Genomic DNA, 26622 nt, shown 5'->3' on the forward strand with positions numbered 1-26622 from the left:
GGATGTAAGTTAACCTTCTTCTCTCCAAAAGAACAGTTCCAACCTCTTCAATCTATTCCCATAACTGAAGCTTCTCATCCCTGGATTCATTCTTGTAAACTTCTTCTGCACTCTCTCCAATATGTTTGCATCCGTCTATAATGTGGCACCCAGAACTGTACATAATACTCCAGCTGAGGTCTAACTAATGTCTTGTATAAGTTCAACATAACCCCCTTGCACTTATACTCTATGCCTCTATTAATAAAGCCCAGGATACTTTATGCGTTATTAATTGCTCTCTCCACCTGTCCTGCCACCTTCAATGGTCTTTACACAATTATATCCAGGTCCCTCTATTCTTCCACCGACTTAAGAATTTTACCCCATATGTTATATCATCCATGTTTTTTCTACTAAAATGCATCATCTCACACTTCTCCACATTGAACTTCATTTGTCATCTATCTGCCCATTCCAACAACTTGACTGTCCTTTTGAAGTTCTACACTGTCCTCTTCACAGTTTACAATACTTCCAAGCTTTGTATCATCTGCAAACATTGAAATTGCCCCCTGCACACCAAATCTAGGTCATTCCTAATATTGGCCCCTGGAAACTTCACAACAAACCTTTCTCCAGTCTGAAAAGTATCCATTGACCATTACACAGCAAGATCCCCAAAATAGCGATATAAGTGGCGAATCTAGTTCTAGCGCTGTTGAATGATTCTGAACCAGAAGTGTCACAGCTACCAACTCAGCCAAGCTAATCACTGAGTTTTCCTATAAAGTTTGAATGACATTGACCATTTTAGGTTATAAAATTGAAGTAGCTAAAGACTGCCGAGTCAATTCTGATTCAAGCACAGGATACTGGCAAAATTAACCTGGGGAAAAAACTAACTTTCATGTGATGCTAAACCCAGTGAAGATCGAGGAACTTAAAGCGTATTTAAAGAAAGTGTAAGTCACTCACAGATGAATGTTCTCAATCTGTAATGCCAGTTCTTCAAAACCTTTATCCGGGCCCTCCACCATTTATCAGCATAACTCCTCCCTCTCCAAACAAGCAGACAAGGTGAATTTTCTCCACTTTTATAGGTCCAGCATGGGTGAAAATGTATTTTTTTTGCACACAAAGCTCTTTTGAATTTATAATAGTTGACCAGGGTTGTAAATGTCAGTAGTTTGGTGACACAAAGTTAATTAGGACTATTAAGCGATTTTAAGTGGAAGACAAGAAGGTCTATTACCTTGTCATAACGACAAGCAATTCTTATGAGGTCAAAACATTGTGTGATTTCAAGAAGAAATTCGATATAGCTCTTGGGGCAAAACGGATCAAGGGATTTGGGGGGAAAGAAGGGATCAGGATTTTGAATTTGATGATCAGCCATGAGCATAATGAGTGGCAGAGCAGGCTAAAAGGGCTGAATGGCATACTCCTGCTTCTATTTTCTATGTTTCTATGTTAGCCATGTTGTCTTCATAATGGGTTACTGATATGAAGGTCACTTGATCATAAATATTTGTAAAGAGATCAGTGACACTAGGCGTGTTTAAGGTCAGCAAGTGATCTTCCCATTCACAGCACACTGAAGAGGAAGTGGATAAGAATGCAGTGTTCATTTCCAATGATCCAACTGTCACATTTAGCTAAATGTATGTAACAGTTGAAATCAACCTCGCCACTGCTCATATAAGGAGGGAATTATCAGGGAGTTTGGGGAGCCTATACTTCCCTGGTGCTTGCTCCATGGCAATGCCTTGGCCAAACAGAGCTGGCTTGCCAACCAATCAGCACCCTTTTCTCCTGTAATATAAACTGCTGTAATTGTTTGAAATTTGACATTATTGCATTTGATCTGATGACTGCAAGATAAAAAGCTTTGGTGAAAGGTTTCTCCTTTCAGCAATACTCAAGTTCTGTATAGTCAAGCAACTATGACAATAGCGATTAAATACTCACAAAACATGAATTGCTGAAGTTTACACTGTACGATTGGGGTTTGTTTCGCAAATCAAATGCTATCATATCTAAGTGTCAAGCTTGCACAATGTTAATCTTCCATTCCATATAATTCCTCAATTTTATAAAGCACTCTCCAGAAGCCATGATATTTTTTGAAACATTTTAAAATGCACTGGCTTCAATTTTTGTATTTCAGGCCTGACTTGAAATCAAGAACCGAGGATCATTGGATGTGAAGGTGGATTTCCTATAAATTGTACAACTTTCATGTTGATTAAAGCAAAGTAAAAATAATTACTCCCAACATTAAAGCACACTACAATGTAAACAAAAATTTCTGGAAAACACAGCGGGTGAGGCAGCATCTGTGAAGAGAAACTGAGTTATTATTTCAGGTCAAGATGATCTTTTATCAGAACTGAAGACAAGTAGAAATGCAATAGGTTTTGAGCCAGTGGAAGGGGTGGTGCCCAGGGATGCAGGAAGAACAAAAGGGAAGGTATGTGATAGGGTAATGGATATAGTAAAGAAACAAAAGATGTATTCAGATGAGGCTTGAATGGTTACCTAGCAGCATGAAGAGATTAAAAAAGAGACAAGACCAACCTCGCAAAAAATACCGCACAGAATAAGATGGAGACAGTGGTTGTGAACTAAAATTGTGGCATGGTCTGCGACAGTGTTCCAATGAAGCTCAATGCAAGCTTGAGGCACAGCATCTCATCTTTCATCTCTGTAGCACCTTCCAGCTTTCTGGATTCAACATTGAGGTCAACAATTTTAGACCGTAACCTCTACCTTTGATATGTTTTTTAGCTGGGTCAGTCTTGTCTCATTTCTCTTTTTATTCCTTAATGTTTCATTCAGGTGGCTGCTACGTAATCATTTACACCTCACCTGGACACTTTTTTTCCCATACCCTCTGGCATCATGAAACCTTTTGTTTTTTCATATTTTCTGCTCTGCACCTCTCGCAGACTTTCCCTTCCTGCCCCCTTTCACCTGCTCAAAACCTATTACACTTGTACCTTTTTTCAGTTCTAATGATAGGTCAACTCAACCTCAAACGTGACCTTTGTTTCACTCCACAGATGCATGCATGATCTCCTGAGTATTCCAGAACTTTTGTTTTCATTTCAGATTCCCAACACCCACACCAATGCTATTTTGCTTTTGTATTAAGATATACTATGGGCGTGATCTTACCTGCCATTCACACCATGCTCCCACTGCAATGAGGTCAGAGAATTTGGCGGCCGGACAAATCTCCGTTCACTGCGGCGGGATGGGAAAATCCCGCTGGCGTGAACGGTGGTAAGATTCTAGCCTACCATTTTTCAAATAAAGACTTACATGTTGTTATTGATGCTAACAGAACAACTGCAAACTACGTAACAAGATCACACTCATTAAAGCTTCTGATGACGGAAATCAGTTTGGGGGAGTCCATGATATGTGCTGCCCTTTTAGAGAAGTGCATTTGACCAACCAGATGGTCTTCTCTGATTCTATAGATTTAGGTTCTTGTTGTAAATTAATTTGAAGGTGAAGTATGGATCAACCTTTAAAAGCCAAGACTAAGTGCTAGAAAAAAAAATGTTCAACCAATAACCCATTTCACTTTATTGAATGCATAAATTAATAATCACACCATTTGAACAATATGTAAAGTTCGTCGATGCAGTTTCCTATCCAAATGATTTTAGTAAAAAGGTACAGATTATTTTGGATTAGATTTTTTTTATACCTTTTCAAAATGATCATCGAAGGAAGAGATCAGTTCCTGTTTCTTTAAAGCTAGTTCCTTATGAGCATAGCATTGTCCAGTCAGCTGATCTACTCTCCGCTGAATGTAGCCAATCATGTCCTGAATTCCAATAGTTCTGAAATGAAATATACAGAGACAGCTGCTGATTCATCTTCGTAGCCAATGAAGGGACAGGGAGGCTGCTAAATCAATTCAGAATAAACACATCATAAAAATAGGCCGGTGTCAGTATTTCTTATACCAATTCCACAAAAAGGAAATCATCCTTCTGACCTTGCAAATTTCAGCATTGGAAAGCTTTCACTTACTAACATAAGGACTGCCTTTCAGAATTTTTAAAGCTTCCTGGGAGTCAACTTCAATTATTATTTAGAAAGAAATATACATACTGTGCAAGAATGATTAATTGTTTTAGGTTTTGCTTTCGGTCACAATAAATAATTAAATGTAACAATGAACAAAATCAGGTATTTTCCTGGGCACATGTCCATACTTCAGTTTTTAAAATAATTTAGTAACATCTTAGATTTTCTATAAATTTCTAAAAACATTAAATAAAATGTACATAAAGGTTGGTCATATATTGATATTAATGCAAAGTAACCTTTGTGCAGCCACCAATGGATAACTCATTAGACTATTAGATATAGGAGCATAATTAGGCCATTCGGCCCATCGAGTCTATTCTGCCATTCAATCATGGCTGATAAAATTCTCATCCCCATTCTCCTGGCTTCTCCCCGTAACCCTTGATCCCCTTATTGATCAAGAACTTCTCTATCTTGGTCTTAAAGACACTCAATGATCTGGCCTCCACAGTCCTCTGTGGCAATGAGTTCCACAGATTCACCATTCTCTGGCTGAAGAAATTTCTCCTCATCTCAGTTTTAAAGGAGCGTCCCTTCACTCCGAGATTGTGCCCTCGAGTTCTAGTCTCCCACTAGTGGAAACATCCTTTCCACATCCACTCTATCTAGACCTCTCAATATTCTGTAAGTTTCAATTAGATCCCCCCCTCATCCTTCTAAATTCTATCGAGTATAGATCCAGACTCCTCAACCGCTCCTTATATGACAAACCCATCATTCCTGGGATCATTCTTGTGAACTTCCTCTGGACCCCCCTCCAAGGCCAGCACATCATTTCTTAGGTATGGAGACCAAAACTGCTCACAATGTTTCAAATGGGGTCTGACCAGAGCCTTATACAGCCTCAGCAATACAACACTGCTCTTGTATTCTAGCCGTCTAGAAATGAATGCTAACATTGAATTTGCCTTCCTAACTGCCAACTGAACGTGCATGGTAACCTTACGAGAATCTTGAACAAGGACTCCCAGGTCCCTTTGAGCTTCAGGTTTCTGAAACCTCTCCCGATTTAGAAAATAGTCTATGCCTATATTCTTCCTACCAAAGTGCATAACCTCACACTTTCCCACATTGCATTCTATCAACCACTACTTTGCCCACTCTCCTAACTTGTCTGAGTCCTTCTGCAGCCTCCCCACTTCCTCAACACTACCTGTCTCTCTGTATATCTTTGTATCATCTGCCAATTTAGCAATTGTGCCCTCAGTTCCATCTTCCAGATCATTAATGTATAAGGTATATAATGTATATCGTGCAATATAAGAAGCTGACCACAGCCATAAAAGTCCTAAATAGAGTTGCCAGGCATGAACCAGCCAACCATCAAACCCATCAATAATCTTACCATTGTCTACCATATAAAACACATCAAGTAGCATGTTTTTTTTCTGCAACAACGCATACATGGACAACAACTCATACATGGACATCTGAAGCCTTTCCATCCCCATGAGAGGTTGACATTTATAGTCTTCTGAAGAAGATTGAATATATCACAAGCTGTCTTTAAAATTATGGATAAAGGCATTGCAGGCAAAATTCAATAGGCCCTAAAAAACAGGCATGGAGATCATGATGCATTATTAGTCCATGCCCATTCCTTCAGATGTATCTGGTAATTTATGTGATAGCTGTGTGACACTAAATGTACCCCTCAGCAGGGGCCCCCAAGTTCAGGAGAGGCTACCACCACATAAAGTTAACAGGCATTGCTTAAAGCCAGTCTGCAACTCTAAAAAAGAGGAGGCACATTCTGCATGCAAAGTGCTGGAAGTGGCAAAGAAAGGCATCCTGAGTAGGAAAACCACTGACCAACTGTTAGGGTCCCAGACCAGAAACCCAAGGTACATTATGAAGCCAGACTAGACTCCAACTATTTTTCTATTTTGACGTGAATGTGGGGATAGGATGTTTCACACCAGGAGTAATTCCACTAACAAATTACGGATCTTTTACAGTGAAATTTTTAAATTTAATAACAGTTTAAATATAATTCTAACATATGAATCAGCTTAACCATGAATAGTTGAACAATATTTAAAAATTAAAGAAAGCAACTTTACTTTCTAGCTTATGTCTGTTTCAGTCCCAAATAAGTCCCATTTTGCATAAATCAAATCCACTTTTAAATAAATACAGTTGGCAAAGCCAGGCATACTTGCTTTAACATTTGTTAACAGTCTTGGAACTGTCAGTGGAGCTAGAATTCCAGAAGCCTGCAAACTCCATCTAACTTCAACCAGGCTTCGGCTGCAAACTAATGGCTTTCTGCAAAAGCCTTTTCCTTTGCTATGGGCCCAGGATTGCACACAAACCACATTATCACATGGTCCTGCCAGTCACTCTCATCAGAAATCCAAGGGGAACTTAAGGGGGCAATTTTCCGACCTCACTGTGCCTGCGCAGATCGTACCGAACCCGGAAGATTGCATGCAGGCCTCTTCCCGGTCCCTTTTTAATGGCGCAAACTGGACTGATTAGCATATTTAAAGCAGCATTTAAATTTGCCTGATCCATTTGGCTCCGGATTCTCCCAGCTCCCAGGATCTTCCGACCTTTGGGCACAGCACGAGACTGGCAAGAATCATTACTGATCTTCATCAGGGGAGACCAGATGTAATGGCCATGCCGGAGGCGCTGGATTGGGGTGAACACAGTAAGAGGTCTCACAACACCAGGTTAAAGTCCAACCTGTTTATTTGGTAGCAAAAGCCATTAGCTTTCGGAGGGCTGCTCCTTCGACAGGTAAATGGGAGTTCTGAACTCCCACTTACCTGACGAAGGAGCAGCGCTCTGAATGCCAGAGGCCTCAGAGGTAACTGAAGGGCCAGGATGGTCGGGACATGGCTGGGCAGTGCCTGCCTGGCACTGGCAATGCCCTCTGCACACCCTGGCAGTGCCCACCAGGCAATCTGGTAGTGCAAGTCGGGCACTGCCAGTGTGCTGGGACAGTGCCAAGGGGGTGGGGCCTGTGGGGGCTATGACGGGGGGTATTTTACCACATTAAAACCGCTGTAGCCAAAGAATTGGCACTCAGTTTCACTAAGTTCACACACTGGAATTATTTGCATTCTTTACACGATATTCCCTACCTTTGGGAATCGACTTTACTCAGCAGCAGTTGTCCCTTCTGTAGAGCATCTGAAGTTGCAACTTTGATTGCCCGGCACAGAGAATTATGTTCCTCAGAGAGTTCCGACAAGCACAGAGACTTTAAATTAAGGTGTTTTAAATGACTTTCTATGTCTCCCAGTACATCAAACCCCTGTCAATAGAAACATAGTGTAACATTACTCAATTATCTTGTAACCTGAATCATGACGATGCCTACAAGAAATATTTACAAAACAAGAAGCATCCAACAAATGAAGAAACTAATGGAATGTTACCTGGTGTCCACATGTTTGTGCAAGGTTTGTAGGTTCCACTTAAGCAACTACTTTACAACTTGTCAGAGGTTCTTTAAGTAGATAATGGTGTTAAAATTTGAGGCACATCACCTTCAACAGTTAAAGACCACTCAAGTCAGAAAGTTTAAGAAAGTTGCAATGAATAAAGGCTATTCAACTACCGCACCCACTTCTTCCTTGATTCACATGTGTCTGTCTCAGTGAAGGACATAGTCCCTCTCTCTCCCCTTTAATTAATTATGAAATTAATACTGACTGGGCATTCAATTGGAATTGATGGACTGACATCTGCAAGCTCCAGGTGAAGAATAATAAAAGGAAATAAACCAGATTGCGGAAAAATAAAATACTGCAGGCATTGGAATTCTGAAATAAAAATATAAAGTGCTGGAAATATTCAGCAGGTCAGGCAGCATCTGCAGAAAGAAAAACACAGTTAGTGTTTTTGACTGATGTATTTTCTCACGAAAGGTCATTAACTCTGTTTCTCTCTCCACAGATGCTGTCTGACCACTTGAGTTTTTTCCAGACTAGAATATATTTGCGCTCATGAATTTTAAAGATGAGATTGAATTCCATTTGCAAGACTATATTATGGTCCATGTAAGACCTCTCAGACCTTTTTCTTCGAACATTGGATTGACATCTGTACAATAGCGTTAGAACAATAATAGGGCAACAGTTTAAGGTACACAGAACCTGAACAAGTTGAATGACACATTCTGTGCACGATATTCATGATAGCCATATTCTGAATAATTTTCCTTCAGCTATTTTATTTTGCAGATTTTAGGTACATTTCCAATACTTTACTAACAAGGAAATGGTACTTATTCATTATTTTTACTTTTCCGATCCTGCTTAATTTCAAATGGAATCTGTTATACTTCAGGTCAGAAACTCCAAAGCGTTTTATGACGCCCGTCTGGATCATAGGTTTTGCAATTTGAATTTGGCTAGGGCAAGCATGAGATGCTTCACTTCAGGTATGATTCAACTGACCCACAAGGGAGCTTTTATCAAACAAAGTTTATTTAAGAATAGTTAACATGTATAGAAAGAAAATTTGCAATAATTTTTACCAATTACGAAAAAAGTGCATGGTATTGTATAAACCTTAACAGCATACTTTCAATCTCCTTTTGAACTTGTGCCAATTTTAGAGGGTTAAGGCTACAAGGATGTTGTTTAATTGGAACAGTATTTCCCACATCTACATCATGTATAACCATTCTAGTGCTTCCCAACTTATTCCCACACATTTGTCCATATGATCTTATTAAGTCTTTCAGGTCATTTTGATTTTCCTTTGGAAGATAACTCAATAATTTAACCCAATTTCTAATAACTTTCTCATTATCCAATTAAATTTGAAGAAAGTCAAATTCAAAGTAATCTGGATTTGGTTCTATAGAACACTCTCCTTCTGCTTTCCTTCCCTATCAAAATACCTTTTAAGCATATTCACATGATACGCTCTGAGTTTTCCTTCTATCTGGCATATTTATCAAATAATTCACCTCACTTAATTTCCTTTCAATTGATAAGGCCCACAAAACCTTGCTTTTAAAGGTTCATCTATCATCGGTAGCAATACTAAGACTTTATCCCCACTAGCAAAACTTACCACCTTTTCTGGCAATACTCCTTCAAACTAGATAATTCCTCATCTCTTACCATCACAGATTGACTTGCTCCCGTATCTCTTAAAATTTTAACTTCTTTACCTACTCCTCCTGATACACAGGAGTAAACTTTACCCACACAAGTGAATTCTTTAAAGAAATCTGGCACCTTCTTATCAATCAACTCCTGACCAGGCTGTGCATTCTTTTGCACCTCTTCCGCTTCAATTAGGCTTTCCTTTACCACTTTAATAAACCCCACTGGCTTATGCTGTTTTACCATGTCAGTCTTCCCAGTGCTTTTCTTAAACCATCAACACTGCGACTTTGCATGGCCTAATTCATGACAGTGAGCCTAATGTCTGTAGTGGGTATTCTGAGAGATGGGATCTACAGGCATTTAGAGAGGCAAGGACTGATTAGGGACAGTCAGCATGGCTTTGTGAGTGGAAAATCATGTCTCACGGGTTTTTTGAAGGGGTAACCAAGAAGGTAGATGAAGGCAGTGCAGTTGATGTTATCTACATGGACTTTAAGCAAGGCCTTTGACAAAGTACCGCATGGTAGGTTGTTGCATCAGGTTAAATCTCATGGGATCCAGGGTGAGGTAGCCAATTGGATACAAAATTAGTTTGATGACAGAAGATAAAGGATGGTTATAGAGGGTTGTTTTTCAAACTGGAGGCCTGTGACCAACAGTGTGCCTCAGGGATTAGTGCTGCATCCATTGTTATTTGTCATTTATATTAATGATTTGGATGAGAATTTAGGAGGCATGGTAAGTAAGTTTGCCAATGACATAAAGATTGGTGGCATAGTGGACAGTGAAGAAGATTATCGAGGATTGCAACGGGATCTTGGTCTATTAAGTCTGTTTCCATGCTGTAAACCCCTATGACTCTGAGGCTTTTTGTTTCTCTTACACCCTCCTGTATTTCCCTTTTAACCCGAGGTACACTGTCTTTATTATCTCCCACAAGATTTACCACCTGAGGATCTCTCTTGTCCCCAGTTTCTATCCCTCACAGGCTGAAACTGATGTCAGAAACCAAACTTTGATTTATGAACTAATTCATATTCATCTGCTATTTCTGCTGCTAATCTCGCAGTTTTAACCCTCTGCTCTTCCACATGAGTTCTCACTATATCAGGAAGTGAAGTTTTAAACTCCTCCAAAATAAACATATCTCCGAGAGCTTCATATGTCTGGTCTATTTTCAATGCCCTTATCCACCTATCAAAATTATTCAGTTTGATCCTTTCAAATTCTATGTATGTTTGACCAGGTTCTGTCCTTAGATTTCTAAACCATTGTCTGTAAGCTTCTGGCATTAGTTCATATGCACCTATGATGGATTTTTTCACCTCATCGTAATTCCCCTATACCTCCTCTGATAGTAATGCAAACACCTCACTAGCTCTACCTACCAACTTTGTTTGAATCAGAAATACCCACATGGTCTGTGGCCATTTCATTTGTTTATCCACTTTCTCAAATGAAATGAAAAAGGCTTCTATATCTTTCTCATCAAATCTTGACATATTTAACTAGATATATTTAAATAGATCCCCACCAAGCCTTTGACTATGATGCTGTTGCTCTTTCTCACTATCCGCATCACTATATTCAAATTGTACTTTTTCCTTTACCTTGACCAATTTTCATTGACGTTCACTTTTTATTGCCAGTTTCCAAAGTTCAAATTCTCACTCTTTTTTGCTTGCCTGTAATTCAAGCAGTCTCATTTCTTGTGCTTTTTGTTCCTCCCTTTCTCTGGCTTTCTCTGCAGCAATGGTCTCCCCCCTTTCTTTTATTTTGAATTCAAGCTGCTTTAATTCTTTTTCATGTTGGAGTTGTTTCATTTCAAATCGAATTCTAGCCATTTCCATTGATTCTGATTGTGTTTCTGGCAATTTTAAATACTGAGCTTTCACCACAATTACCCCCCCTTCCTTACACCGTCAGGTAATGTCAACTGCAACGTTTTGCCAATTCCAAAAGCTTTGTTTTAGCCACCTTTTGTAAACTCCCCTGCCTGACTTCTTCCACTCCCAGGAACTTCTTAGCCTCTGAATGAGCCTTTATTCCACAAGGCACTCCCTAGTTAAACCTGAATACAACACCTGAAAAGAAAATGCAAATATTCTCACCACTCACTGTCTTTGGGCCCAATAATCCCAAATCAATCAAGAATATAGATTTTAATTCAGCAAAGAGCCCCCAATTGTTATAACTCAGGTCAGAAATTCCAAAGTGTGTAATGAAGGTTGCCTGAATCATAAGTTTTGCTATTTGAATTTGGCTAGGGTCAGCATGAGATGTTTCACTTCAAGTATGATTCAACTGACCCACCAGGGAGCTTTTATCAAACAAAGTTTATTTAAGAATACAATTAACATGCATAGAAAGAACATTAGCAATAACTTTTACCAATTACAAACAAGAAAAAAAAACAACCGTGATATTGTTTAAACCCTAACAGCTAAACACCGTTCCAACCGAACAAATCCCATAAGCAAAACCCTTGCCACAGGTTTAGCACAGAAAATACAAATGCTCACGTGATGCTGGAACTTAATCCTTCGGTTGGATGCTGCAGTTCTCTTGATATACACACACAGACAAGCTTGAAGTCAGAACAGCTTCCCAAAACACCAGGGAGAGAGAGAGAGAGAGAGACTCTAGGTACTAGCGAGCAAAACCACCAACAGCAGAATTTTCGGCCAGGATACCTGCTTCCAGCTAGCCAGCAGAATGTTCAATCCAAGGGAGGGGGCAAGAGAGAAAGATAGAGAGAGAAAACCTGCCTGCCACTTGGCAATCAGAACAGCTTCTGACCCTAAACCAAAACTGAAAATGAATCCTTGGATTCTTCTGGGGAGGAAGCACCTAACTTTGACTTGTCAATCAATCTTCCCCCTCACAATGCAAGGTCATAAAAGAAATCCCAGAAAGTACCCAAGGCCCGGAGTAAAAATAAACAAAACTCCATTTAAGCCATTGAAGCAGCAATAAAAGGACTTCTAGCAGACAGCTCGGCAACAATGAAACCAAAAGGCGGCATGGTGGCAGGAAGGGAGGGGTGGTTGTGGCAACATGTAGACAAGAAATAAAAAGGAGCCAAGGATACATTCCTGGAGTATACCAGAGTTAAGATTAGATAGATAAGAATGGAACCAGGTAAGTGCAGTCTCACCCATTTGAGCGACCAAGAAGCATTGGAGGAGGATGGTTGTCACAGGTAAGAGACAGGTCAAGAAGGATGAGGACGGAAAGTTGACCTTTGTCACTGTCACACAGGATGTTATTTGTGACTTTACTGAGCCAATACAGTAGTGGGGCAGGGCGGAAACCTGTTTGGAGAGATTTAATCATGGAATTCTGGGAAAATGTCAGCAGATTTCAAAGGCAACGTCACCTTCAAGGACCTTGGAGAGGAGAGGAATGTTGGCGATGCAACAGTAGTTTTCAAGGATGATGGGGTCAAGAGTGCAACTCTTTGAGCAGAGGGATAATGACGGCAGATTTAAAGGAGAGAGTGATAATAGCTGAAGAGAGAGAATTGCTGACAGTATCAGCTAACACGGGGACCAAGGAGCGAATTTGGGTGGTCAGCGGTTTCTCAGGAATCGGGTCAAGAGAGCAGCAAGTGAGTCTGATAGACAAGATGCACTCAAAGAGAGCACAAGGGTAGATAATAAAGAATGTAGAGTGCAATTTTCCCAAAAAAATTCAAAGTGCCCAATGGGCAGGAAACCAGACGGAGGAGGAGTACCTCAGCAATCTGGATCAAGATTTAAAGAGGTTTTCAGAGGCAGGACTGCGTGTCAAGAGGAGCAAGTGCATTTTCCAGGCACTAAGTGTGGAGTAGCTAGACCACAGAATCACTGCACAAGCTTATCTCATGTGGAGGGGAAAATTCAAGCCACTAAGGAAGCGCCAAAGCTCAGAAATGTGTCAGAGCTCAGGCCACTTTTGGGCTTATTGATCAATTATGGATTGTTTTCTTCAGACCTATCAACACTGATGTCTCCACTGTGTTTACCTCTACACAAAGAAACCAACTGAAAGTGGAACTTCACACAGAGGAAAGCTTTCATGTAATGTGAAAGCACAGCTACAATCACTAATCTGCTAGTCCGTTTTAATCCAGTCAGGCAACTAATCCTGTCGTGAGATACTTCGCTCTACAGTTTTGGGATGGTACTTTCTCATTTAATGAAGGATGGGTCCAAAAAACCCATCGGTTTTGCATCTTGGACACTGACAAAGGTTGAAAAGGGATATTCAGATTTGGACAAAGAGGGTCTAGCTATTGTTTTTGTGGTGAAAAGATTCCATCTGTACCTCTGTGGTCATTTATTCACCATATGTACCAGCTGTTGATGAGCCTTTTCAGTGAGTCAAAATGTATTCTTCCCATGGCCTCAGCAAGAATACAACGCTGGGTGCTTCCCATGTCAGCTTATCAGTGTAATATTGTGTACAGAGCAGGGAAAGACAACACAAATGCACACGCATTGACTCATCATCTCTCTTTACCAGATTTGCCATCCAAGTTATTCTGTCCTTCCAATTTTCTAACATGAGAGACTTGCACATTCTCCAGTGAGTGGAAAGCAGATTAAGCAGTGGACGGACCGAGATCCTATTCTGTCACATGGTAAAAGATTTCTGATGCAAGGATGGCCAACTATCATAGAAAATGACAAGCTGAAAGCTTATGTGAAGCATAGGAATGAGTTCAGCGTTCAGAAGCGATGCATACTGTGGGGGTCAAGAGTGGTCATTCCGCTCCCTGGTTGCTCGCAAATCATGGATGAAATTCATGACGCTCATCCCGGTGCTTCCAGAATGAAAGATGGAGGCAGGTCATATATTTGGTAGCCTAACATGGTCAGGACTTGAAGGACAAGATGAAATCCAAAATCCTGTTTAGCATGTCAAATCAACCAGAAGATGGCACCACCAGCACCACTTCACCCTTGCAGTGACCTGATAGGCCGTGGTCCAGACTGCATGTGGAGTTTGTGGAACCTTTCATGAACCATATATTTTTGGTTGTCACAGATGTGTATTCAAAATGGTTGGAACACATAATGTGAGTAATATTACAGCTCCTATGATAACTGAGAAGCTACATCAAATTTTTGCAACACCTGGTCTACCAGATTTGCTTGTTTTGGATAATGGCACTGTGTTGACAAGTGGGTTGTTTCAGGAATTCACGCAAAAGAATGGTATCCACCATGTGCTTACTGCACTATTTCGTCCATCTTCAAATGCTTTGGCGGAGTGAGCTGTTCAAATTTTGAAGGAGGGATTGAAGAGAATGACAGGTGATATTTTGAGTATAAAGTTCGACAAGATTTTTATTCCAGTGTCGTATCACGCCACAATCCACTACAGGACTCTCTCCAGCAGAATTGATGTTAGGTCGAAGGACAAAGTCTCATCTGGATGTACTTCATCCGGATCTCAGAGCAAAAGTGAGCAGGAGACAAGAGAAGCAGAAGGAGGGACATGACTGTCACGCCAAAGAGGCAGTTTAAACCAGGTGATCTTTACATAAGGAACTTTGACATTAACCAGAGGTGGTAACCGAGAATAATTTTAATCCAAAGTGGCCCAGTAACTTGGGTCATGAGGCTGCAACATGGAAGAGTTGTTCGCAGACACCAAGACCATATTCGTTTATGTTATGGCTCAAGAGTCAGGAAAAGTTTCAAAGTCAGCAACTGTTACAAATAAGACTGCTGAAGACAATGCTGCTGTGTATGTTCACCAGGAAGTGGCTCCTTTGGTTCAAAGATTGACAGTTGACTCTGCAGGGGGGAGGAGTGGAAGAGGAACTTTCATGTAAAGATTCTCAATCTGCCACTTCACCTATGATTCCAAATCTACCATCACAATATCCACCTGTGGTTTGTGCAAGTCACATCCCAACGCTCCTGACAGATTTTTAAATAATAAAGCATTATTTTTGCTGTTTTTCTGTCCTGATGGGAGATTGAAATTCAAGGGGGGGGGGGGGGGGGGGGCTGGAGGTGGTAGTGTCACAAAGTATCATTTTGAATACGGAGTGTTCTTAAAAGTCTTTCCACTGTGTCATTGCTTTGTTGGCATCTGTTGAGGGCTCTGAGCACGTGCAGGCTTTGGCGGGTTTTCAGATTGCACGAAGGTGACCTGTAAATAAGAACTGTTTTACTAGTGCTCCTGTTTTCATAGTTCTTACTATTCTGCTGTGTTACTGTTGTTAACTTTCATTATTTATTTATATAAAGAAGTTCCTTCTTTTAAACATGCATTTGGCTACCTTATTTGTGGTTTCAATTAACCACAGGAGCAGAGATAAAAGGTGGGATTTTCCAGTATTTCCCCTACTTTAAACAGTAGCCCCTAGTTCTACATTCTCCCACAAGAGGAAAAATCCTTTCCACATCCACTCTGTCAAAGCCCCTCAGGATCTGATATGTTTCAATCAAGTTGCCTCTTACTCTTCTAAACTCCAGTGAATACAAGCCTAGCTTGTCCACCCTTTCCTCATTAGATAGCTCTCCCATTCCACATATTAGTCTAGTAAACTTTCTCTGAGCTGTTTGCAAAACATATGTATCTTTTCTTAAATAAGGAGACCAATACTGTACACAGTACTTCACATATAGCCTCACCAATGTCCTGGAGAGAGGATAACTTCTCTTTTATATTTGATTCCCCTCGCAATAAGTGATAACATTCTATTAGCTTTGCTAATTCCTTACTGCACCCGAATACTAACCTTTAGTGATTCATGCATGAGTACATCCAGATCGCTCCACACCTCACAGCTCTGCAATCTCTCACCATTTAGATGATGGGTGCAATTCTCCCAAAAATTTCTAAGCATTGTCCCATTGAGATTCCCACTGGGATGGTCAGTGCAATTCAACCACATTTAGAAATCTTTTTGGAACCTGGGGAGATTCTCATTGAATTTTCCCACACTTAGGATTTCTTTTAGAATAGGGACGTAAAGATGCCACCAGGGCTGGCTCTAATCTCAGAGATTAGAGCTCCTTTTAGATCTCCAGTCAACCCAACACATACCCACTCCCCCATCACCTACTCAGCAGTTAAGGGTCCCCCCTACCCGGCCCAGCCACAAGCTGGCACTGCCAGGATGCCAAGGGGGCACCCCCCAACCCTTTGGGGGACTCCAATTGTCCCCCATTCATTCCAGCGGGGCCGGGCCATTAGCTGCCCAAAAGTGGGGAGCCAGTGTCATCGCCGCAGAAGTGAAATATTCTGGCTGGGTGGGAGATGCTAGCGGGCCGAGACTTCAGTCAGGGCCGACTAATTGTATTTAAATTATATTTAAATGACCATTTAAAATGGTCTTGGAGCTTCCCTGCCAATTTCCGGCGTGGAGAGCAGATGCCACCGGAAATCCGGCACTGGGAGACACAAGCTGGGCATGAACGCTCGCACGAACCCCGCGAATCGGCCGACGTGAGAATCTCCTGGCCCACTCTGCTAAATAATTAGCGCAGCGGGATGGAAGAATCGCGGCCTACATCTTTGAAAAGTGCAATCTTCTCAGTGAACACATGTTTTCTGCCTGAAACAACCAGCATGCTCAGCACCCTGCAAGCAGCAACTTTACAACTGGCATTAATGGCAATGCTAAATGGTTTGTGCTATTTGCTCAATTCAAATTATTGCCAACTTCAATGTGGACCATTTATGTTACGCAGAATGAATGCCGATGTGAACCATCCCCTCCGAAGGTAGCAAAATTGACAACAAAAATGTTTTAAAATAATGTTTGTTTTAAAAATAACCAATTAGTGAAACATAATGGCAGAAACTAGAACCGGAAAATGTAATGGATGCGAGAGTCAGGATGAAAAGAGAAAAAGATAAGGGAGTACAATAAATGGTTCTGCAGGAAAGGGTTAAAGCACATTCCCCGGGCAGAGTAAAACAAATTTTACTTAGCGCCTGGTTACAAAATACCTGACCTGGAGGTGCTGACACTGGAGGCAAAAAGAATTATTATTCCATTTTCCAGCATGAATGTTCTTAAAAAGTAACAAGATAAAAATAAAAATTCATATTGAGGTGTAATTTTAGACTTCAGACAGAATTTTCACTTTTTTAGCAGAGTGGCACATCGAGTGGCTGTATTTTTAACCACTTAGTCCAAAAAAGTTAAGGGCGGGTCCCACGACATCATGTTGGCAGGGTGGGCTCTGATTGAGCCTGCCACACCAATAACCTCGGTTTTAAAAAGATCTTTCTAAAGGGTGCACCAATTTTTAAAAATACAAATACACTCCCCATACCAGAAACCCCTGATGATGGAACATCCCCCCCCTTGGAACTCAACCCACTCCTGCTCCCCCCTCTCGGAACTCCTTCCTTCCTTGCCCCACCACGGAGCCCCTCCCCACCCAATCTGGGAACCCCCCCTTCGCTACAACACACCCACCCACACAACATCCTCCCCACGGAACACCCTTCCTGCCACTGCACTTGGACATGACCCTCTTCCCCGGGGGGGGGGGGGGGGGGGGGCTGTATTCAGCTCTGCGCCCACAGCGTGTTCTGCTCATTAGGTGGACGTCAAGGGAGACAAATAACAATACAGCACAGGAACAGGCCCTTCGGCCCTCCAAGCCCGTGCTGCTCCCTGGTCCAAACTAGACCATTCTTTTGTATCCCTCCATTCCCACTCCGTTCATGTGGCTATCTAGATAAGTTTTAAACTTTCCCAGTGTGCCCGCCTCCACCACCTTGCCTGGCAGCGCATTCCAGGCCCCCACCACCCTCTGTGTAAAATATGTCCTTCTGATATCCGTGTTAAACCTCCCCCCCCTCACCTTGAACCTATGACCCCTCGTGAACGTCACCACCGACCTAGGAAAAAGCTTCCCACCGTTCACCCTATCTATTCCTTTCATAATTTTATACACCCCTATTAGGTCTCCCCTCATCCTCCATCTTTCCTGTCGTGATTCATGCTGGCGTGATGGACAATCTAACAATATGGGAAGCAGGGGCAGGGGAGGCACTATCAGACGTAAAGACCTGATAATTATATTTAAATATAGTCAAATGGGCTACCCATTATGTCATTGGCAGGGGGTGGAGACAATTGCAATGGGAAATCCCACCGGCATTAAACCCATTTTAGGACTTGCATGGGATTTTCCGCCCATCCTGCCACTCTCCATGCTTCCCCCCCCACACCCCACAAAGAAAGGGATACCACAATCCCTCCCTGTATCTTTATTACCAAATATGCCACAGCAATCGGGTAACCTGCTTCACACACAACTTGATTTTCTTTAAGCTCTTAGTGGAGAGACTTGATCTTTCCAGTCTGGGAAGGAGGTAACCTGGGAGTGATCTTGCGGTAGTATTTAAATTGGGAAATAGCACGAGAAAGTTTAATCTGAAATTAAACAATGGGAATCGACGAGAGAGGAACACAGATTGTAAATAGTAAAAGATAATTTTATAATAGACATCAGAAAATTCTTCTTCCTGCAGACAGCAATCAACATCTAGAATTAATTTTCAAATACAATGAGACAGAAAAGAATCTTTGAATAGGTTAAATATGACTATAAGGAACTGTCGGCTCTTTCGGTGGATGAAATATAGTTGGCAGAATGCTCATTCTAATCTGCAAGTATCTCGTAATCTTGCAAGTTGGGCTGAGTTAAGGATTAATTTTCAAATTTAAAATCATGCATTATTCCAAGTCAGAGATTTTCTAGTGACATTATTACACTGTTGCAAATCACAATTACACATATTTGTTAAATAAATAACTGTAATAAAAATCCACAAGATGGCAGCAGAGAATCAAAATCCTATTTTCTCTTGCATTATTATGCAGAATTATAGCACGGTTACGGCACAGGAGGCCACTCAGCCTGTCAAGTCTGTGCCAATTCTCTGCAATAGCAACTCAATTAGTCCCACACCCCATCTTTTCTCCATTTCCCTGATTTTTTTTCTCTTTAAATAATTATACAATTTTCTTTTTAAAGCCTCAATTGAATCTGCCTCCTCCACAGTCTCAGGCAGTGCATTCCAGATCCGAACCACTCACTGCGTAGAAAAGTGTTTTCCCTCCTTTGCCATTGCTTCTTAAATCAATGTCCTTTGCTTCTGATCTTTTCACCAATGGGAACAGCTTCTCCTTATCTACTCGATCCAGTTCTTTTAATTTATTGAACAGTTTGACTAAATTACCTCTTAATCTTTTCTTCTCCAAAGAAAGGAGCACTGGCTTCTCTAACCTATCCATGCCACTGAAGTTCCTCATCCGCGAAACCATTTTGGTAAATCTTTTCTGCACTCTCTCAAATGCCATCACATCCTTCCTAAAGTCTGGTGCCTAAAACTGGAAACAATATTCCAGCTAATGCCGAACCCGTCCTTTACACGAGTTTATTGTAAATCCCTTGCTTTTGTACTCCCTACCCCCATTTCTAAAGCTAGGAATCCTGTATACTCTATTACCACTTTCTCAACTTGCTCGGCCGTTTTCAAAGATTTGTGCACTTACAGGCTCCAGGTCCCTTTGCTCCTGCACCCCTTTTAAAATTGTATTCCTTATTTTATGTTTCCGCTTTCAAAATGAATGACATTGCACGTCCTCGCTTTAAATTTGATCTCCCACTTGATCGCCCAATCCACCACCCTTTCCATGTTGTCTTGAAAGCAACACAGCAAATCCTCAAGGACTTGGGAGGCTGTGGCATAGTGGCATTGTCACTGGACAAGTGATCCAGAGACCCAGAGCAAGATCCGGGGATCCGGGTTCAAATTCCACCATTGGCAGATGGTGAAATTTGAATTCAATAAAAGTCTAATGATGACCATGAAATCTTTTGTCAATTGTTGTAAAAACCCATCTGGTTCACTAATGTCCTTTAGGGAAGGAAATCTGTCATCCTTACCTGGTCTGGCCTACATGTGACACTAGATCTGTAGCAATGTGGATGACTTTCAAATGCCCTCTGAAGTGGAGAGCAGTTAGGGATGGACAATAAATGCTGGCCCAGCCAGCGACACTCATGTCCCATAAAATGAATAAAGAAAGTACAGTATAATCATTTTTCCACATATACGTACAGAAAGAGACAGGAGAGCACCGACGCAGTTGGTTCGGATTATTCATTACAAACAAAGATACAAATAATGAAAGGATGTTTCAGAGATTGGGGGAAAACAGGATAACAGGATAAAGCCAAGACTACATGGGCATAATGGTGCAAGCCCTCACTTATATAAGGCCATAAGTCTATAAGACATAGGAGCAGAATTAGGCCACTCGGCCCATCGAGTCTGCTCCACCATTCAATCATGGCTGATATTTTTCTCATCCCCATTCTCCTGCTTTTTCCCCACAACCTCTGATCCCTTTATTAATCAAGAACCTATCTATCTCTGTCTTAAAGACACTCGATCTGGCCTCCACAGCCTTCTGCGGCAAAGAGTTCCACAGATTCACCACTCTCTGGCTGAAGAAACTCCTCCTCATCTCTGTTTTAAAGGATCATCCCTTTAGCCTAAGGTTGTGCCCTCTGGTTCTAGTTTTTTCTACTAGTGGAAACATCTCTCCACGTCCATTCTATCCAGGCCTCGCAGTATCCTGTAAGTTTCAATAAGATGCCCCCTCATCTTTCTCAACGAGTACAGACCCAGAGTCCTCAACCATTCCTCATACAACATGCTCTTCATTCCAGGATCATTCTTGTGAACCTCTTCTGGACCCTTTCCAAGGCTAGCACATTCTTCCTTAGATATGGGGCCCAAAACTACTCACAATACTCCAAATGGGGTCTGACCAGAGCCTTATACAGCCTCAGAAGTATATCCCTGCTCTTGTATTCTAGCCCTCTTGACATGAATGCTAACATTGCATTTGCCTTCTTAACTGCCAACTGAATCTGCACGTTAACCTTAAGAGAATCTTGAACAATGACTCCCAAGTCCCTTTGTGTTTCTGATTTCCTCAGCATTTTCCCATTTAGAAAATAGTCTATGCCTCCATTCCTCCTTCCAAAGTGCACAACCTCACACTTTGCCACATTATATTCCATCTGCCACTTCTTTGCCCACTCTCCTAACCTGTCCAAGTCCTTCTGCAGCCCCCCTGCTTCCTCAATACTACCTGTCCCTCTACATATCTTTGTATCATCTGCAAACTTAGTAACAGTGCCTTCAGTTCCTCCAAATTGTTAACGTATATTGTGAAAAGTTATGGTCTCAGCACTACCCTGAGGCACACCACTAGTCACCAGCTGCCATCCTGAAAAAGGCCCCTTTATCCCCACTCTCTGCCTTCTGCCAGTCAGCTTACAGGATACTAGAGACAGAGGCACATAACTTACATTCCAATATTTTCCAAAGCAGTTACTGCCATTGTGTATTCAGCCAAAGAGAATATTGACACAAATATAGAAAAGACTGATCAGTCAAAGATTCTTACACGATGCTTAGGCACGCATCAAAGAATACTTACCCATCTTGAGCTATATCAGAGGCATCATTGATACAAAACAATGTATTTTCCCAGGATATGTGCTCTGTCTGCTCCTTTACAGGAGTCCGTCAGAGATTCTTTGACTACAAAATACAGAAACAAACAACGCAACACCAATAGTTCTAAGGGGTTTTTTCTCGCCAGCTGTGAGGACTCATTAGATTATACCCACAACCTCTACAGCACACCACCCACCCACCTCCTGCAGTGGTGCTTCTCATATTAGCCATGACAAGAGTAAAGGATAATACATAGTATACACCATCATTATCAGCACATGGGATTGCAGTTAATGTCTTGAGATGGATGGAAAGCTGGTTAGCAGATAGGAAGCAAAGAGTTGGCATAAATGGGTCTTTTTCTGATTGGCAGTCAGTGACTAGTGGAGTTCTGCAGGGATTTGTGCTCGGACCCCAACTGTTCACATTATATATTAATGATTTGAAAGAGAGCACTGAATGCATTATCTCCAAATTTTCAGATGATACAAAGTTGGGTGGGAGGGTGAGCTGCGAGGAGGATGCGGAGATGCTTCAGCATGATTTGGACGGGCTGAATGTGTGGGCATCTGCATGGCAGATGCAGTATATGTGGATAAATGCGAGGTTATCCACTTTGGTAGCAATAATAGGACGACAGATTATTACTTGAATGGGTGTAAATTGAGAGAGGTGGATACTCGGCAAGACTTTGGTGTCCTCGTGCATCAGTCACTGAAAGTAAGCACGCAGGTACAGCAGGCAGTAAAGGAGTCAAATGATATGTTGGCCTTCATAGTGAGAAAATTTGAGTATAGGGATAGTGATGTTTTGCTACAATTTTATAGGGCGTTGGTATAGGTCACATCTGGAGCAGTGTGTGCACTTTTGGTGTCCTTATCTGAGGTTGTCCTTGCTATAGAGGGAGTACAGCGAAGGTTTAACAGGCTGATTCCTGGGATGGCAGGTCTGCCATATGAGGAGAGACTAAGTCGGTTAGGATTATTTTCACTGGAGTTTAGAAGAGTGAGCGGGGATCTCATAGAAACTTATAAAATTCTAACAGGGTTAGACAGGGTAGATTCAGAAATGTTCCCAATGGTGGGGGAGTCCAGAACTAGGGGTCATAATTTGAGGATAAGGGATAAATCTTTTAGAACTGAGATGAGGAGAAATTTCTTCACCAAAGAATGGTGAATGTGTGGAATTCACTACCACAGAAAGTAGCTGAGGCCAAACATTGTCTGATTTCAAGAAGAAATTAGATATAGCTCTGGGGGTTAAAGGGATCAATGGATATGGGGAGAACGGGGGGGGGGGGGCGCGGGGGGAGGTGGGGAGATCAGGATATTGAATTCGATGATCAGCCATGATCAAAATGAATGGCTGAGCAGGCTTGTATGGCTGAATGGCCTACTCCTGTTTCTAGTTTCTGTGTTCCTATATAAATACAAGGATTAGAAATTAAAAATCATAAATATCGCATAGCCCTAGTGCCATACAACCTATCCAATGCATTCCCCAATACTCCCAAGCTCTTTAAGGATATTAAACCACAAGGGTTAAATTTTGACACAGGACCAGAAGCAATGCAGGTAGTGCCCTGCGTCACCTTGCATCCCAGGCACAATGAGGATATAGTCAGTTCAGATCTGTCTTTTAAGCTTGGAGTAATTAAAGGAACATACTGGTGATTGCATGCCATATAAACAAATGGATGTCCTTGGTTTTCAAAGGATCACAGGCAAAATTCACCTCAGTGCTCATACACTAGATCACCCCTGTCAACATGCTAAATAACATTAATAAAGGAATGTAATGACAAGAATTAGTGATGAAATGCAGATTATGACTCCAAATTATTGTCATCCACAGAGTTTGGAGAGGCCAAAGCCTGAGTAGGATTGCTGAACAGCCTTAAGGATCCGTCAGATGTCACCCTCAGGATAGGAGGATAAAGCAGGGCAAATTGCATTTAGAGAGCTTTCCAGCACTTTCCAGCCTCACTGAAACCTCTGCGACTGAAGCTACGAAAATGCTTTATTACCGGCTGGCGATCAGGTCCTGAGAACAGGATACAAAGTGGGCCTTCAAGACAAACACGCCCAGCTTTCGTGTCGAGATTAAAAAAACATGGTAGCCGGTTCCCCAAAAAATTAGCTGGGAGCTTGCCCTCAGCTTCTTTGAGAAAGCCAGTCACACAGCCACTCCTCCTCGGACCCCAGCTCTCCAGATTGATCAGAGTATTTTACATACCATGTAACTGACTTTCCAAAGATTGGAAGCTGCATTCTCTAGCAATATGAACTCTTTCCTCCACTTCATCAAGCTTATCAATACTGTACAGTTCAGCAATTGAGCAATATGCCAAAAGGTTAAGTCTGTAGTCTATAATTTTAATCATAGTGGCAGTCATCGACTACAATGACTTCAAAGTCACAGGGTCGAAATCCCACTCATTGACCAAATCGTCATACTGAGGGCTCTGTTCTGCCCTGGCTGCCTCCAACTACTACTTTCAAATGAGGATTTTCATGACTTTACTTGGGATTTTGTCCCAAAATTTAACCAGAAATCTTCCAGGAACATAGTATGGAGTTTTCACTCCAAGATTAGCCACATATGGGCTGTGTATCAAGATAAATATAGAGTGATGGTTGAACCTGCATAGAAATGGGGAATTCACCACAATTACTTTAAACATCCCATCCCACAATTTAAGATGAGGGCATGGTGAAATTAAAGCAGCAGGTGGAGATCCACCATACCCCTTGACCCCTTTAGGGTTCATGGAAATTTATAATGTTTTTCCAGAGGTGAAAGGAACAACCTATCGTGCCCAAATTTTCTCTACCCTCCCAAAAATGCTCCACGAGAATCATAGAATCCCTGCAGTACAGAAGGAGGCCATTCAAGTCTGCACCGACCACAATCCCACCCAGGCCCTATTCCCAGAACCCCACATATTTACCCTGCTAATCCCCCTGACACTAGGGTCAATTTAGCGATGGCCAATGAACATAACCCGCACATCTTTGGACTGTGGGAGGAAACCAGAGCGCCCGGAGGAAACCCACGCAGACATGGGAAGAATGTGCAAACTCCATACAGTCAGTGACCCGAGGCCAGAATTGAACCCAGGTCCCTGGTGCTGTGAGACAGCAGTGCTAACCACTGTGCCACCATGTCACTCATTTTAGTCACATCTAAAATCTTAACGGCATTAATGATTTTTCCAGAACTATGAAGAAGAAAATTGTAGCTTTTGCTTTATCCCTCTTTAAATCCTGAAGACAGAAAAACAGATCAGGTTCAACCATCTTCATTGGAAATCATACTGAACAAGATACGCTGTACAGAAGAATGTGGATTTCAGTATATATGAAGTATTTGGCAAAAAAATACCAACACAGATATGTCTCAGGAACTAACCTTGTTTGCACTGTTAAAAAATTCATGGGCTTCTTGGAGCAATATTCCTCGTTCTTTCATGAGGAGCCAGAACTCCTCACACATCACCTTCAGTTTCTGATTTTGAAATGCCATCTGTTCTTTATTTGTAAAATCTTCCATAAGCAGAATCTCATCAGCCTCAGCTTTTAATCTCTCAGCTGTAGAGGTGATTTCCTGCAATAAAATGTTTATGGTTCTAGTTACTTCTTTCTAACAGAACTTCTGTGGGAGCAAAATCAACAATCACAAGAACCCACCGAGATTTTATACACTTTAGTACAGACCAGAGGACAGATAAAAGTGGGAATATTTGGAAACAGTTATATGATATATTAATTACAGTGCACTGAGTGCCCTTGTATCTCATCCTAAAGAAGGCTTTATACAAAGGATTGTCTCAAGTATCAGGTGATACTTGTGACAAGAGCTGTGTATAGTTCATCCGGAAAGATTTAAGTGAATATGTAAAGGACAACATCATTTCCATCACAAAGGAGAAAGTGCTAGAGAAACTAAAAGGTCTGAAAATTGATAAATCTCCGGGCCCGGATGGGCTACATCCTAGAGTTCTAAAGGAGATAGCTGAAGAAATAGTGGAGGCGTTAGTTATGATCTTTCAAAAGTCACTGGAGTCAGGGAAAGTCCCAGAGGATTGGAAAATCGCTGTTGTAACCCCACTGTTCAAGAAGGGAACAAGAAAAAAGATGGAAAATTATAGGCCAATTAGCCTAACCTCAGTTGTGGGCAAAATTCTAGAATCCATCGTTAAGGATGAGATTTCTAAATTCTTGGAAGTGCAGGGTCGGATTAGGACAAGTCAGCATGGATTTAGTAAGGGGAGGTCGTGCCTGACAAACCTGTTAGAGTTCTTTGAAGAGATAACAAATAGGTTAGACCAAGGAGAGCCAATGGATGTTATCTATCTTGACTTCCAAAAGGCCTTTGACAAGGTGCCTCACGGGAGACTGCTGAGTAAAATAAGGGCCCATAGTATTCGAGGCAAGGTACTAACATGGATTGACGATTGGCTGTCAGACATAAGGCAGAGAGTTGGGATAAAAGGTTCTTTCTCAGAATGGCAACTGGTGACATGTGGTGTCCCGCAGGGTTCAGTGTTGGGGCCACAGCTGTTCTCTTTATATATTAACGATCTAGACGACGGGACTGGGGGCATTCTGGCCAAGTTTGCCGATGATACAAAGATAGGTGGAGGGGCAGGTAGTATTGAGGAGGTGGGGAGGCTGCAGAAAGATTTAGACAGTTTAGGAGAGTGGTCCAAGAAGTGGCTGATGAAATTCAACGTGGGCAAGTGCGAGGTCGTGCACTTTGGAAAAAAGAATAGAGGCATGGACTATTTTCTAAACGGTGACAAAATTCATAATGCTAAAGTGCAAAGGGACTTGGGAGTCCTAGTCCAGGATTCTCTAAAGGTAAACTTGCAGGTTGAGTCCGTAATTAAGAAAGCAAATGTAATGTTGTCATTTATCTCAAGAGGCTTGGAATACAAAAGCAGGGATGTACT

General features: G+C 41.6%; 1 protein-coding gene across 1 annotated transcript in view; it reads right to left on the reverse strand.

Moving 5' to 3' along the window:
- ccdc141 (coiled-coil domain containing 141) overlaps positions 1 to 26622 on the reverse strand; it is a 171768-nt gene that overhangs the window by 106374 nt on the left and 38772 nt on the right. Inside the window, exons 7-9 of the mRNA XM_078228492.1 lie at positions 25080 to 25274; positions 7182 to 7354; positions 3701 to 3836 (exon numbers count right to left, since the gene is read on the reverse strand). Of these exons, the coding sequence (XP_078084618.1) occupies positions 3701 to 3836; positions 7182 to 7354; positions 25080 to 25274 (504 nt within the window). The remainder of the gene's footprint in view (positions 1 to 3700; positions 3837 to 7181; positions 7355 to 25079; positions 25275 to 26622) is intronic.

The sequence above is a fragment of the Mustelus asterias genome, chromosome 14, assembly GCF_964213995.1.
Source record: "Mustelus asterias chromosome 14, sMusAst1.hap1.1, whole genome shotgun sequence".
Classification (NCBI taxonomy): Eukaryota; Metazoa; Chordata; class Chondrichthyes; order Carcharhiniformes; family Triakidae; genus Mustelus; species Mustelus asterias.